We start from the raw sequence: 15968 nt of genomic DNA, 5'->3' as shown, positions 1-15968 counted from the left end.
CGATCCGATCGCTGTGTAGCTACAGTGTATGTGAGCGGCCCGCCGATCCTATCCGGATGTGCAGTCAATGCTGGAACGCACGCCAGTGCGTTTGCGTTCCAGGCAGGAGGAAGGGGCGGTGCGCATCACTTCCTCTGTGCCCGCTGCCACTTACCGATGACGTAAGCGGCAGGGGATAGCGCGGCGCCATATTGCTAGAGGCAGACACTCGAGGAGACGAGGCCGGCACAACATAGGTCACGGGTCTGCCCTGCAGACAATAGCTGCGCAAGCCACAGTACCAAGGAAGCAATGCATAACTCAACAGGCTGTCGCACGTTGAATCACAGGGGCCACTGCATACTGACAAACAGTGAACATACGTACATATCTCATATATTTACCAAAAGTAAAGCCAATAGTGACTAGTGGATGGTATATAGCTTGTATAATATTATACTGAATAGTATTAAAATTGTCAACAGTACTAGTAATACATATATACACATATATGTGTGTGTGTAGATAAATTCACAATTTTACAAGGTGCACAACCCATATGCTAATCCGCATATAACGTGAATGCCCATATCACTGAGTACCATGAGACAACCGAGGTTGCAAAGGAAAGTTGTGTAGATGAAGGACTAATCCAGGCCAGACCAAAATGTAAGAATTTTTTTAAAAATATATAAAAATAATAATAATAATAATACAAATTGTGTAAAAGAGTAAGAGTTAAAAATTATTCTTAATACGTATAAAAATAATGATTGGATACACCGGGATGGTACTGAAGGAGTGGACACATGTGGCACGAACAGTAACTAGCATAATGACTACTTAGTGCTAATGTGGTCATGATAGTCATCGTATACCCCACAACGTGGGGTGGGGGGATGAAAAGGATATATATGTGTATATATATGTGTAGTATTTTCCAGGCAAAAAGCCAGGTGGTCCCTTCCTCATTACTGTGTGCAACATGTATAACGTGACAAACTTGTCACTAAAAAACAAAGGAGATACCTATATCATAGATGCTAAACATGTCAATAATGGTAACACAATAACAACATAACCACATTTTAATAAAAATTAGTGATAGATTTGATTAATCATAAGTCACTAAAAGAATGTGAAATACGATACACCCGATAAAACTGAAAAAGATCTATTAGAATGCAACAATCGAAGTCGACCTAATATCAGAAGCAGAAAGGTGTGTGTGTGTGTGGACAAAGTGACAGTGGCACATAAAAGCGCCATAAGTAGGTACTACGGAGTCACGTGATTTTGTGAACCTCAGGGTCCTCATTCAGGCCCCCGGGGGTCATACTCCCAAGGGTGAAGATCCAATAGGCTTCTCGTTTGCAGAGCCTTTGGTGTCTCCTACCCCTATCGAGGCCGCCTCCAATGGATTCGATCCCGAACACTTTCATGCCTGATGGATCACCATGATGGACTTCCTGAAAGTGCCGAGGGACCAGATATTTGACACGTGTATTTGTGATGTCGCATTTGTGTTTGCCGATACACACTCTCATAGGACGGGAGGTACGACCTACATAAAGGCGTCCACATGGGCAAAGAATGCCATATACCACGTGGTCCGTCCCACAGTTGATGAACTGCTTTAGATGATGTATTCTACCGTCTCTGCCAGTGACTGACTTTTTTCTGTGCCACATGTATTGACATGTGCCACAGTTCCTGACACTACATTTGTAGCTACCTTTCTGGTCAAAGATAGTTGACCATGCATTTATGGACCTGTTTCGGGGATCCCTCACCATACTGGGGGCTATAAGACCTCTCAAGTCTCGTGGTTTTCTATATACTATGTTTGGTCCATCAGAAAGGTGCTCACTTAACACTGGATCGTGTTTCAGAATACTCCAGTTTTTCCGTAAAATGCTTTGTATCTCAAAGGCTTTGTTGGTGTATTGTGTGGAAAAACGGGTCTGTATGGTATCCTGATTGATGGTGGAGACGGATGATGGATCATATGTCGGAGTTTCGTCATACAAGAGGGCATATTTATTGAAGGCAGTCTCAATAAGGGTGGAGTCATATCCCTTATCCAGAAACTTGTTACGAAGGACCTTGCTTTGCTCTAGGTAGTCACATTTCTTGGTGCAAGTGCGCTTCAGACGGCAGAACTGTCCAAACGGGTGTCTGCCTAGCAATATGGCGCCGCGCTATCCCCTGCCGCTTACGTCATCGGTAAGCGGCAGCGGGCACAGAGGAAGTGATGCGCACCGCCCCTTCCTCCTGCCTGGAATGCAAACGCACTGGCGTGCGTTCCAGCATTGACTGCACATCCGGATAGGATCGGCGGGCCGCTCACATACACTGTAGCTACACAGCGATCGGATCGAATTGGACACTAAAGGTATAGTGTCCATCTATATATGTCAGCCTACTAACTATGGTACTTCCTTTCCTGCCAATAGATGCATTCATCCCGTGCCACTCTGCACCTTTCTGCGCCCAACTATATATATATATATATATATATATATATATATATATATATATATATATATATATATATATATATATATATATATATATATATATATATATATATATATATATATATATATATATATATATATATAAAAATATAAAATATATAATAATTTTCTCTCTTTCATCTATCACTGCCTATCATGTACACCTATGGTTAGCCCCTGCTGAGTCTCAACTGTATTACACCACAGCGATACTCATCAGTTTTTACACTATATTTATTAATGAATGAATTTATTCATCAATCTATTTATCAACTAATTAATCAATTATGGTCTATCCACCTGTACAGGCGAAGAGTGTAGGAGGGAGGATTTCCCAGAGAGGGAGGAGCCCTATGTGCCCTGCCCCATCCATTGATTGTGCCTTTTTGGCATTCACTATATATATAGGGCTTACTGAAGGAGGGTTCACTGCTGAGCTCTGATGAAGAAGGGACGAGCCCTTCGAAACGCGTTAGCAAGCAGTGCTATATATTCCTCTAAAAGACCTTTGGAAGGCTTCCTTCATCATTTTAACCTCTCGCTGTTTGTTGATGTCCAAGGTTTACGGCACATGATTTACTACTGCTTGTGAGTAATTTCCTTTATCATTTTACTCAATAAATGTTTTACAAAAGATAATGCACATGGCTGGTGCGCCCTTTTCTCTTTTTATTTCCAGGTTTGCAAGATAACTGAAATACATCACAGGTGATATCATTTGCTGCTCAGTGATTGCAGTATTCTAGTCTGCATCTCCCCCAAGATAATACATAATACCCGGCCTGTTAGTGGGCCCTGAGGACAGGGTTGATGACCACTGTTCCAGAGGATGGGAAAGTCTCTGGAGATGAGCATGGGTGGAGGTGATAAGGAAGCTAGAGAGCAGAAGTGCTTGGGAGATGTGGAGAGGATGGCATGGGTGATATTTTGAGAAGAGGTTAGTGATGTAGCTTAGGGCAGAGTTGTGAATGGCTTTGTAGGTTGCTGTTGGCATTTTGAATTTCAATCTTTGGGTAGGCAGAAGCCAATGGAGGCATTTGGCAGAGAGGGGTGGAGGACATGAGCAGTTGGTAAAGTGGATGAGTCTGGCAACGGCATTCATGATCGACTGAAGGGGGGGGGGGGATAGCCTGTTTAGGAGTAGGCCAACAAAGAGGAACTTAAAATAGTAGATACAGTTTCAGGAATGACCCCCTAGATGGTCAATGAGCTGGAAATAAGGAATTTTGCTGCTTCCAGTGGGAACACCTGTTCTGGAGATACCTCTGTTTAGAGACTTTACCTTCCAGTGGTTTTAACATTTCCCAATTCTTTCCAAAATAAACTCTTACCAGTCCTTGTAAATACATATTTGTTCTATGTTCTGTTCATAACTGATTATATAACTGTGCCATAAATGCTAAAGCACATGATATGCCTTTGCTAGCATAAAATTTGCTACTTTGAACTTTACAATAGCTTCTCCAACGAACCATGAAACGGTTCAGTCACAAGGAAAGGGTGTTAATAATTGTCACACAAAAAAGGAGGGTGAGGGGCGTAATAATTGTTAAAGTATGTGGAAGTGAAGTGCTGTAGAAGGCTGTTTTTGCACACCTTAGATGCTGGGTAGATGCAGAACCTCGATCTCCGTAGAGTTATCTAATACAGAGTAAAAAAAAAGGTTTCCAATTTTGAAATCCCAGCCAAGCTCTGCTCATCTCTTTGATCATTGATCCTGCTTGTCCTACCTACCCTAGGCATTGTCTGACCATCATGGGGGTTCCAGAGAAGTTCCAGTTTGCCATAGACCGTGGTGGGACTTTCACAGATGTCTTCGCACGTTGTCCTGGAGGTAAAGTCCGTGTCATGAAGCTGCTGTCTGTGGACCCGGCAAACTACAAGGATGCCCCAACTGAGGGTATTCGACGAATCCTAGAGGAGGTAAGGACCCTTGTTCTATAGAAGGAGTCTATAGTTTTGTCTTTAGGAATATACTGTATGTGAGAGTATACAATATGTGATGTCTTCAGCTGACTAGAAATGGTGCTATCGGTATGAATTGATATTTTACAAAGTGCATTCTCATTTAATTGCCTCCAAACAGAAACTGGTTAATGTGCTTGACCCCAATGTGAACATATTTAGCTTTTTAAAATGAAACTGCCCTTTTGTCTATGTGGGCAAAGAAACAAGTTTACCTAAATTCCAGGTATGACCATTTTTTTTCATTGTTCTGGCTTGGACCAATGTAAGTATTTATGTGCCATACCTGTGGGATGCCTGCAGAAGCTGGAAATGACTGTAGTAAACACTGCTACTACATAGGAAGTCACATGACTCAGAATGTGGCACCACATCCAAATACACCATGAATACGGGGAGAGAGAACCAAAGGTGAATATGGACTTTAAATAAATTGGTAGCCACCAGTTGACCCAAATGAAATAGAACACTCAATTGAATAAAAATTCAAATGTATTATTCATATTAAAACCATTACATAATAACAAACAATTTCAAACATTGAAAACAAGTATTCCCATATGTATATATGGTATTGTCCCAAATAAGTGTGTCCTATATGCACACAAAAGAACCTGTCTATATGCCCATGGATATGATGGACTCTGTGGTAGGTCCATGGAGAAGGTCCTACATATCGGGTCCCTGCAGAAATTCAGGGTACCGAGGGATCCCTACCCGTTTCGCTTTACAGCTTCCTCAGGAGATCCTATTGGTACTAAGAGATGCAATATATATATTACAATATGCCCATACAAATGTACATATTCAAAAGTAATTTATACACCAACATCAAAAATGAAGTGTATTGTATATATGGCTCATGGGACAATAGAATTGGAGAGCCATATATACAATATACTTCATTGTTGGTGTATAAATTACTCTTGAATATGTACATCCCTCAGTACCCTGAATTCCTGTGGGGCCCTGATATGTAGGACCTTCTCCATAGACCTATCAGAGCCCAGCCGAAATTCAGGGTACTGAGGGATGGCTACGCGTTTTGCTTTACAGCTGCCTCAGGAGATCCTATTGGTAGTAAGAGATGCAATATACATTACAACATGCTAATACAAATGTACATAGTCGAGCGTAATTTATACACCAACAATGAAGTATATTGAATATATGGCTTGTCCGAAACCATGAAATCCGGCCGAGACAGTAGTACAGTTAAATCGCGCTTCACACAGAACAAACGTAGCCAAAACATAGCCAAAGTTCAGTAACCGGAATGGATAGTCCGCCAAGCCAGAAGTCAGGGATCAATGTAGTGGAACAGCAAGCAGGATCTGGAGCCAGAAGGGATGTCAGCAAAGCAAGTCTTGAACAGGATCGCATGAGATAGTTTCTGTGAATGTTGACCAAGGCGAAGACAGAGAACCTCTGGACTGAACGGCTTAAGTAGGCAGGACTGATGAGCAGGATATCATCAACAGCTGAGTAACTGTGCAGAGATAGAAGCTTGCAACTAGCTGAAAGCTGAGCAGCCAACTCAGAGAAGGAAGGGCTGAGCCCAGCCCTGACAGTGCTCTTGTGTTTTTTTTTCCAATTCTATTGTCCCATGAGCCATATATACAATATACTTAATTTTTGATGTTTGTGTATAAATTACTTTTGAACATGTACATTTGTATTGGCATATTGTAATGTATATTGTATCTCTTAGTACCAATAGGATCTCCTGAGGAAGCTGTAAAGCGAAACGCGTAACGATTCCCTCGGTACCCTGAATTCCTGCAGGGCCCTGATATGTAGGACCTTCTCCATAGACCTACCACAGAGTCCATCATATCCATGGCATACCCACAGGTTCTTTTGTGTGCATATAAGGACACACTTCTTTAGGGACTATAGCATGTATATACATGGGAATGCTTCTTTTCTATGTTTGATATTATATAATTGGTTTTAATATGATTATATAATAAATTAGAATTTTTATTCAATTGAGTGTTCTATTTTTTTCATTTGGGTCTACTGGTGGTTACCAATTTAAAGTCCATATTCACCTTTTGGTTCTTTCTTTCTGTAAACACTGCTACTACACCGATACTACAACACTACTACAACGAGGACTGCTAGCTTCTAGGTCCTGTGCAAAGCTCCAGCTTGGACCAATGTAAGTATGTATGTACCATACCTGTGGAATGCCTCTAGAAGCTGGAAATCACTGTAGTTTTCTTAATGAATGCAAAGTTGCTTTAAATGCTGGCCCTACACTTCGGCTGTATCTGCTTTCTCTTCTGTCCGTCAATGCTGAATTCAAAATCTCCTTCATCCTGGTTGGAACAGAGATAAGGCAACTCAGGAAGCTAGCTGTAACAGTCAGGGGTCAGGCTTGGAGACCAGTAGCTATAGCAGTAGAGAGGCTCCCACCGACCAGCTTGATAAGTAAACAAGCAGATCATCCTGGTGGATGACGTGGGCTCACCCTTGGTACAGGGTCTAAGCACTAACTGGTATTTAACAGAGCTCCTGATGGTGTAGATGGTTTTTGCTGCATATTAGTACCAGGTCATGGTCCTCAGGATCGCCCCACCAGGAGGTGAGCAAGCCGGGCTCCTGCAGCAGATATAGCAGGTTGGGATCAAGCAGAAGCGTAGCCGGTAAACAAGCCAAAGTTCGGTAACTAGTGGTTGCAGGTTGGGATCAAGCAGAAGCGTAGTCAGTAAACAAGCCAAAGGTCAGTAACCAATAGTTGCAGGTTGGGATCAAGCAGAAGCGTAGTTGAGAAACAAGCCAAAGGTCGGTAACGAGTGCTAGTGGAGATTAGGACAGTTGCAGGTACGCAAAGGAGCAAGATATTGGCTGGAGAGCATATTAATCTGCCAAATAGGAAGTGCAGAGAGATGGCTCAAATACGAAGTTAACGGGAGGAGTTCAAGGTTCACCAGAGACGAGGCAAGAAAGTTCAAAGAATCAGATAGGGAGCTGTCCAGAATCTCAGGTGGCTCAGCAAGAAGAGCCACCACTGGACGCAGCAAAAGTTGTGGATTTGGATCCTGGTCCTGACACCGGCGCCACAGGATGAACGGGAAAGGGTTGTTTGCTTCCTCATACATGGAAGTGTCAGATATTTTACTCTACTTCCAGTGGCTAAAGGGAGCGCATGGGAGCTAGAATTGTGATTGGAGGGAGGAAAGGAAGGCCTTTAGGTGCACCCCCCTGGGCAAGCATGTGCTTACTAAAGCCCCTTTCACATGGGCATTGTCAGGTAGCAAAAACAGATGGTTGACGTCCCTATCAAAACCAGGCCATGGGCATCGGACAGCTCCGTGCACACTATACAAATTGGAGGGGTTTCCTCAACCAAGGATGTTTTGTTTGCACTATAAAGCAGAAAAGTTACATAGTTACATAGTTAGTCAGGTTGAAAAAAGACACAAGTCCATCCAGTTTAACCATAAAAAAAAAATATATAAAGCCAAAAAGTGAGCCCTCTATGACCTGTGAAATCTTTTCAAAAATTCTATCGCGTTAATATGTCTAATGCTGGTATTTCAGAGTTTGGACTGAGTTTTGAAATCTAATGCAGGTTTCTTAATGCAGGAAACAGGATCTGCGTTCCCTCGGGATTGCCCCCTGGACACTCAGCAGATCGAATGGATCCGGATGGGGACCACCGTGGCCACCAACGCCCTGCTGGAAAGAAAGGGAGAACAGATCGCTCTGCTCATTACCAAGGGCTTCAAAGATCTGCTCCACATCGGGAACCAGGCCAGACCCAAAATCTTTGACCTGGCAAGTTTTACTCATTCGACCTTCGTAGAAAGTAATATCTGAGGGACAAGACCAGATATCTTCCACAACATAGTGTCTGACCCTCCTCACCAAACACCAGATACCGCCCACAACATGGTGTCTGACTCTCCTCACCAAAGACCAGATACTGTCCACAACATGGTGTCTGACCCTCCTCACCAAAGACCAGATACTGCCCACAATATGGTGTCTGACCCTCCTCACCAAAGACCAGATACCGCCCACAACATGGTGTCTGACTCTCCTCACCAAAGACCAGATACTGTCCACAACATGGTGTCTGACCCTCCTCACCAAACACCAGATACCGCCCACAACATGGTGTCTGACTCTCCTCACCAAAGACCAGATACTGTCCACAACATGGTGTCTGACCCTCCTCACCAAAGACCAGATACTGCCCACAATATGGTGTCTGACCCTCCTCACCAAAGACCAGATACCGCCCACAACAAGGTGTCTGACCCTCCTCACCAAAGACCAGATACCGCCCACAATATGGTGTCTGACCCTCCTCACCAAAGACCAGATACCGCCCACAATATGGTGTCTGACCCTCCTCACCAAAGACCAGATACCGCCCACAACATGGTGTCTGACCCTCCTCACCAAAGACCAGATACCGCCCACAACATGGTGTCTGACCCTCCTCACCAAAGACCAGATACCGCCCACAACATGGTGTCTGACCCTCCTCACTGCCACCACATAGCCCAAAATTAAACTAGTTAAAGTGATAGAAAAACTGGACATTGACTTTAGAAGTAGTGCAGCAAGGTCGTCTAAAGCCCAGGGCAAACATGTCAAACTGTGCCCCTCTTCCAAGATGTGTGAGCAATATGGGTCAGCAAAAATCCCCCAACAAAAAAATTGAGCACTTATCTGCATGCTTGCCCCCAAGCATAACCCCCCCCCCCCCCCGTCCTCCCAGTGCAAATTCACCCGCCTGCTCAAATCCCCCCTCCCAGCATAAATCTTTGCCCCCTATCTCCCAAATCCCCCCAGCAAATTTGCCCCTCTGGAAAAAATCACCACTCCTAGCACAAATCCTCTACCTCTCAAGTTTCCCCTCCAAGTACAAATACTCCTCCGCCCCCCCACCCAGCACAAATCTTTGCCCTGCCCCCATTTCCCAAATCCCCCCCAGCAAAAATCACCCCCTCCCCCCTGAAATCGCCCCTCTGAGTACTCATGCTCCCCCCCCCTTCCTCCTAGCACAAATATTTGTCCCTCCAGCAAAAATTACCCCCCCTCGAAAAAAAATCACCCCTCCTAGTACAAATTCTCTACCCCTCAAATTTCCCCTCCGAGTACACATCCCTACCCCCCAATCCACCCTACTGGTATTAATACCTCCCCAGTAATAATGTCTACTCCTAGCACAAATTACCCCCCCCTGGAGAAAAAAATCACCCCCCCCCAGCACAAATCCTCTACCCCTGAAATCTCCCCCCTGAGTACCCTCCCCCTCCTCCTAGCACAAATCTTTTCCCTCCAGCAAAAAATTACCCCCTCTGGAAAAAAATAACCCCTCTTAGAACAAATCCTCTACCCCTCAAATTTCCCCTCCGAGTACACATTCCCTCCCCCTCCCCCCCAATCCACCCTACTGGTACTAATCCCCCCACCACCCCAGAAATAATGTCTTCTCCTAGCACAATTGCTCTCCCCCTCTATCTTATCACCTCTACTAGCACAAACACTCTCCCCCCCCCAACACAAATCCTCCCTAAATCACCACTCCTTGCACACACCCCCCTAAATGTTTCCTCCTAGAACAATTCTCACCCCTTGTTGCCGCCCCCCCCCCCCCGCGCAATTCCCCCCCTCCCAATACAAATCTCCTGCCCCTCACATGATACCACAGTGCCCAGGGCAGCTATCCCTCCTGCCCACCCCTTGTCCCGGCCCTGCCTACAGCAAGTAGATTTAGCATGCCGTTAATGATGTCACAGGCACTTGTATAAACCTTTATTCTTTGTAGATCCCATGCGGGAGGGGGGGTGGGGGGGGTTTTAGGAGCTCTTTGATGGGAATCCCTGAGCTGGGCTTTAAAGAGGTTCTGAGGGCTCAAAGTTTTTCTTTCATGCATTTTATGAGGGAAGGTAAAAAACCTTCTGTGTGCAGCTTCCCTCCCCCACCCCAATACTTACCTGAGCCCCAATCACGATCCAGAGATGTGCCCCAGAGCCTTGGCTCTCCCTCCTCATTGGCTGAGAAGGCAGTGGGAGCCATTGGCTCTCACTGCTGTCAAATCACAGCCAGTGAGCCAATAAGGGGAGCAAGGGGGTGGGGACTACCCACGGCTCTGTATGTGAATGGACATTTTTGGGTGCCCCCATTGCAATCTGCTTGCTCTGGGGGCACTCGGCAGGAGGGAGGAGCCAGGAGAGCTGGTGTGGGACCCAAGATGAGGAGTAGAGGTGCTGCTCTGTGCAGCCATTCACTGGGAAGATCAGTGTTCTGCCGTTTCTCCTCCCCCAGCTCTTATGCAACTGAGATTTCTTTATAAAAAGGTGAAACAGGTATTTATAAAAAATGTATATCTATACAAAATTGTTTTGCCTTTCATTTCTATTTTGAACTGAATGGGTTGTTTTTTTAGATATGTGCAGAACGAAAATATTTTTTTTTTTTTTTTTTTTTTTTTTGTTTCGATTCCTTATTTACATAAATTAAATTCATTTAATTCTTTTTCGGAATTTGTTTTGTCTATTAGAATTTTCCAAATTATGTAGCATTGAACTCAACTCAAACAAATTCAGAAAAACCGAATCGATTCAAATTGCATTCGAAATCAAATTTATTCTATTCGAATTTTGGAAGATAGTTATATTCTTTCTATTCTTCTTTTCTATTCTTTTCTATTCTATTAAAATTTTGGAAGAAGGTTATATTTTTTTCAAGTGGTGGTTTTTTTTTTTCCTTTCTATTCTATATTCTTGTTTTCTAATTCTTTTATTTTCTAGTATAATCTTTTCTATTAAAATTTCGGAAGAAGGTTATATTTTTCTCAAACTTTTTTTTTTTTTTTTTTTTCTATTCTTTTTTATTTTATATTATATTATTTTCTATTCAAATTTTGGAAGAAGGTTAAATTCGATTTTTTTTTTTTCTATTCAATTCTTTTCTGTTGTATTCAAATTTATTCTATTTGAAATTTGAATTTCAGAAGATGGTCATAGTCTTTCTTTTTTATTCTATTCTAATATTCTATGATATTCTATTCCTTTATTTTCGGTTCTAGGATATACTTTTCTATTTTTATCCCTTCTTTTTATTTTCTATTCTAGTTTTTTTTTCTATGCTTTTATTTTCGGTTCTGTTTTACTCTATTACATTCTATTCCTTTATTTTCTTCTCTGTGGAAATTCGAATTTGATTCGAAAAAAATATTCAAATTTTTTTTTTTCGGCATTTCGGATTTAATTTAAATTTCGTTACTATTGTATATTTGGAAATTTGGATACAATATCCGAATAAGGAAAATTTTATTTTCTAAAATTTTCAATTCGTAACAGAATAAGCCGCAGATGTTGTTTTACAAGGTGATTGTTTACAGTGAATTTAACTGTCTGCCTTCTCTCATGCAGGAGGTGCGGGTGCCGGAGGTGCTGTATGAAGAGGTGATAGAGGTGGAGGAGAGGATCGTCCTCCAGCAATCTGCCTGTCAGCTTCAAAAACTCCCTTCAATGGAAACCTTCATAGGTGAGCCTAACCAGTCACCGATCGTTGTCACATCTCGGTATTCGGCTCCATTCACACACGGGCATTTCGAGTAGACGTGTGCGAGTCGTTTCGTTCCGAATTTGTTTTTTAATGCATTTCAACAAATTTAACACATTTTTCAGAAAATTCGCAAATCTGAAATAATAACTAACTATTTAAATTATAGGTATTGGAATTTCCTTTCAAATTTGGCTGTTAGTGAACGTAACGAATACAAATTTATCCGAAATTCACAGCCAAATTTGAAAGGAAATTCCAATACCCATAATTTAATCTAAACAAATGGAACGTAACTAAGTAATAATAATAATAATATTAAAAATAATAACTATTATTATTAAAACTTTTTATTCATTAGATCCGTTCCATTTGTGTAGATGCGGCATTCGTTATTTCGGATAAATTCGTATTCCAATGCCTGTAATTTAATCTAAACGAATGGAACGTAACTAATTAATAATGCTAATAATAAAAAAAAAAATTTTTATTCCCATTTATTATTAATTCGATCCGTTAATTCGAATTAATAATGAGAATAAAAAGTTTTTATTATTTGTTTAGATGCGGGATTCGTTTTTTCGGATAATTTGTAACTTCGGATAAATTCGTATTCATTATGTTCACTAACAGCCAAATTTAAAAGGAAATTCCAATAGCTGTAATTTAATCTAAATGAATGGAAGTAATGAATTAATAATAATAATAATAATAAAAATGTTTTATTCTTATTTATTATTAATTCGATCTGTTCAATTTGTTTAGATCCGGTATTCGTTATTTCGGATAATTCGTAACTTCGGATAAATTCATATTCATTACGTTCACTGACAGCTAAATTTGAAAGGAAATTCCAATACCAATAATTTAAAAGTTATTATTAGTTAGTTATTATTTAGAATTTTTGGATTTTCGATCATAACGAATGACCTGAAAAACTATTAAAAAAAAATACGAGTATGAAACGAAAATGAACAAATTTTCTCGGCAGTGCACATGTCTCATTTTGAGATTGCGGCAGAACCGCTGCAATTCTTGCGATCTTGAAATGCACTACTATCGCAAAACGCGGGTTTGGGTGCCATTCTTTTCAATGGAAACTAAAAGGTGGTGCCGTTTTGCCACGCGATCCGTTGCATCGCATCGCATCGCATCGCACGAAGCTTGTCGTCCAAAAAAAGGAGCGGGAGCTTCTCTTGGGTGACAAGCTTCATGTGGTGCGATTCGCCGCTACAATTTGCGGCAAAACGGCACCTCCTTTTTAGGTGCTATTGAAAATGGCACCTGAACCCGCGTTTTCCGATGGTAGTGCATTTTAAGATCACGGGAAAAATCGCAGTGATTCTGCCACGATCCCAAAACGCCCAGACGTGTTTGTTGATGGATCAAAGTCGCATGACAAGTCGCACCCCATTTCTGGCTATGGAACTGTTCAAATCGGGGGCCACACCGACTGTCACTTTGACCGGCACTGTTTTTGGCAGTTTCTTGTGCGACTTGCATTGAGATCTGGGCATGAAGTTTCACAGATGTTGGCAAACCGCACCTCAAACCTCACTGACCAGCGTCTTTGAAATCGCACCGGAGTCTTGCAATTTCAAAGCCGCATTCAGTGTGAACCAAGTCTTATTGTAAAGCAGTAAATATACACTATATTTTCAAAAGTATTGGGACGCCTGCCTTTACACGTACATGAACTTTAATAGAACACCTTTGGGATGAATTAGAGCGGAGACTGCGAGCAAGGCCAGGTCCATAAAGACATGGATGAGCGAGTTTGGGGTGGAGGAACTTGACTGGCCTGCACAGAGTCCTGACCTCAACGCCATAGAACACCTTTGGGATGAATTAGAGCAGAGACTGTGAGCCAGGCCTTTTCATCCAACATCAGTGCCTGACCTCACAAATGCTCTTCTGGAAGAATGGTCAAACATTCCCATAGACACACTCCTAAACCTTGTGGACGGCCTTCCCAGAAGAGTTGAAGCTGTTATAACTGCAAAGGGTGGAGCCAACTCAATATTGAACCGTACGGACTAAGACTGGGATGTCATTAAAGTCCATGTGTGTAAAGGCAGGCGTCCCAATACTTTTGATCATATAGTGTGTATACCCGAATATTCTTCTATGGTGGGTTGTCCAGCTGCTTGTTGCTGTAGCGCCCTCATACTCTAGGAAAGGTACAATAGGAATAGATCTTGGGATTGGTGGTCTTTGGTCCTCTTTTGGCTCATTGTTCTCCTCCTATATTCAGGTTCCACAGGAGACTCCCTGGAGGTCTGGGAACCGCTTCATCTGGAAGATCTGAAGATCAAGCTGCAGGGGGCGCTGTCCCGTGGGATTCGCAGCCTGGCGGTGGTCCTAATGCACTCCTACACGTGAGCAGCACCAACACCCACCTACCCATATCCACCTACCCATATCTGTGATGACAATTGGAAACGGAAGCATAGCTAACAGTTAACTATGCTTCAGCTATGAATGAACACAGTGCGTGATCGGAACCAATCACTTAGTGTGTTCATGCAAAAAATGAAGGATCTTGTAAATAACATTTATTGGCCCCTTCCCTGCTCTCCATTCACGCAGCAGTCAGCAGGAGAGGAGAGGAGAGGAGGGGAAGCCAGCAGTGTTGGAGGGGGGGGGGGCAGAGGAGCAGACAGTGGGGGGCAGGCGCCAAAAACAGAGGGGCAGGGTGGAGGGGGCAGCATATACTGGTACCCATCCCCTGTGTTTTCCTCCTGTGGCAGCTGAATGCTGCAGGGGGGAGATGAGAAGGCGGCTCGGCTTTCAGCTGCTATAGGAGGAGAATACAGATCAGTTCCCCTGGATTAGGGTGTGCCTAGGCACACCCGACACACCCTGTGCGCACGCCTCTGCCCTCCAAGTTGAGTTCTGTATCTGTGCAATGTTCCGATGAACTTGAATACATGAAACCCATGAAGGTCTATACTTTATACACAACGCTACTCTTTTATTTGTGGATATAAATAAGGATTTAGAAACAAACTAGATATGTCCACGAGTGGTGGCACGCCGGCATGGGTGGGTCACATCTCTGCAATTCAAAATGAATGGCACTACAACAAAATAAATAGGTTGGCACACGGTAGGTACTACAAGACACGGATCTGGACATGACTTTTAGGAGAAGAGACCTTTGAAGGTGAGAAGATCTTGCGATGGTTTGGAGATGTTCAGTGATCGGTCTCTTTCTACGTTCTACTCAGGTGGTCCTCACATGAACACCAGGTTGGAGAACTGGCCCGTTCTCTGGGGTTCACCCACGTCTCTCTCTCCTCGGAGGTGATGCCAATGATCCGCATGGTGCCCAGGGGCTACACCGCCTGTGCTGATGCCTATCTGACCCCATGTATACGGAGATACCTGGACGGGTTCAGCAGAGGCTTTAAGAACCAACTTAAGGTGAGACAAAGGACCGGCTCAGAACTAAAGAATCAGCACTGCTTTTCTTTGTAAATACACAATATTGTCAAAAGTATTGAGACGCCTGCCTTTACATGAACATTAATGACCTCCCAGTCTTAGTCCGGAGGGTTCAATATTGAGTTGGCTCCGCCCTTTGCAGCTATAACAGCTTCACCTCTTCTGGGAAGGCCGTCCACAAGGTTTAGGAGGGTGTCTATGGGAATGTTTGACCATTCTTCCAGAAGAGCATTTGTGAGGTCAGGCACTGATGTTGGATGAGAAGGCCTGGCTCGCAGTCTCTGCTCTAATTCTTCCCAAAGGTGTTCTGTCGGGTTGAGGTCAGGACTCTGTGCAGGCCAGTCAAGTTCCTCCACCCCAAACTCGCTCATCCATGTCTTTATGGACCTTGCTTTGTGCACTGGTGTGCAGTCATGTTGGAACAGGAAGGGGCCATCCCCCAAACTGTTCCCACAAAGTTGGGAGCATGAAATTGTCCAAAATGTCTTGGTGTGCTGACGCCTTAAGAGTTCCCTTCACTGGAAC

The 15968-nt window shown here is 43.1% G+C and overlaps 1 protein-coding gene across 2 annotated transcripts in view; it reads left to right on the top strand.

Annotated features, from left to right (window-relative positions):
* Positions 1-15968, top strand: part of OPLAH (5-oxoprolinase, ATP-hydrolysing) — a 74212-nt gene that overhangs the window by 12909 nt on the left and 45335 nt on the right. For both annotated transcript variants that reach the window (XM_073629384.1, XM_073629382.1), the window contains exons 2-6: positions 4238-4421; positions 8058-8249; positions 11864-11978; positions 14251-14374; positions 15227-15422. In XM_073629384.1, the coding sequence (XP_073485485.1) occupies positions 4254-4421; positions 8058-8249; positions 11864-11978; positions 14251-14374; positions 15227-15422 (795 nt within the window). In that variant the 5' untranslated portion in view covers positions 4238-4253. The remainder of the gene's footprint in view (positions 1-4237; positions 4422-8057; positions 8250-11863; positions 11979-14250; positions 14375-15226; positions 15423-15968) is intronic.

Source organism: Aquarana catesbeiana, linkage group LG05, assembly GCF_042186555.1.
Source record: "Aquarana catesbeiana isolate 2022-GZ linkage group LG05, ASM4218655v1, whole genome shotgun sequence".
NCBI classification, from domain to species: Eukaryota; Metazoa; Chordata; class Amphibia; order Anura; family Ranidae; genus Aquarana; species Aquarana catesbeiana.
This window is presented reverse-complemented; position numbering and strand designations above follow the sequence as displayed.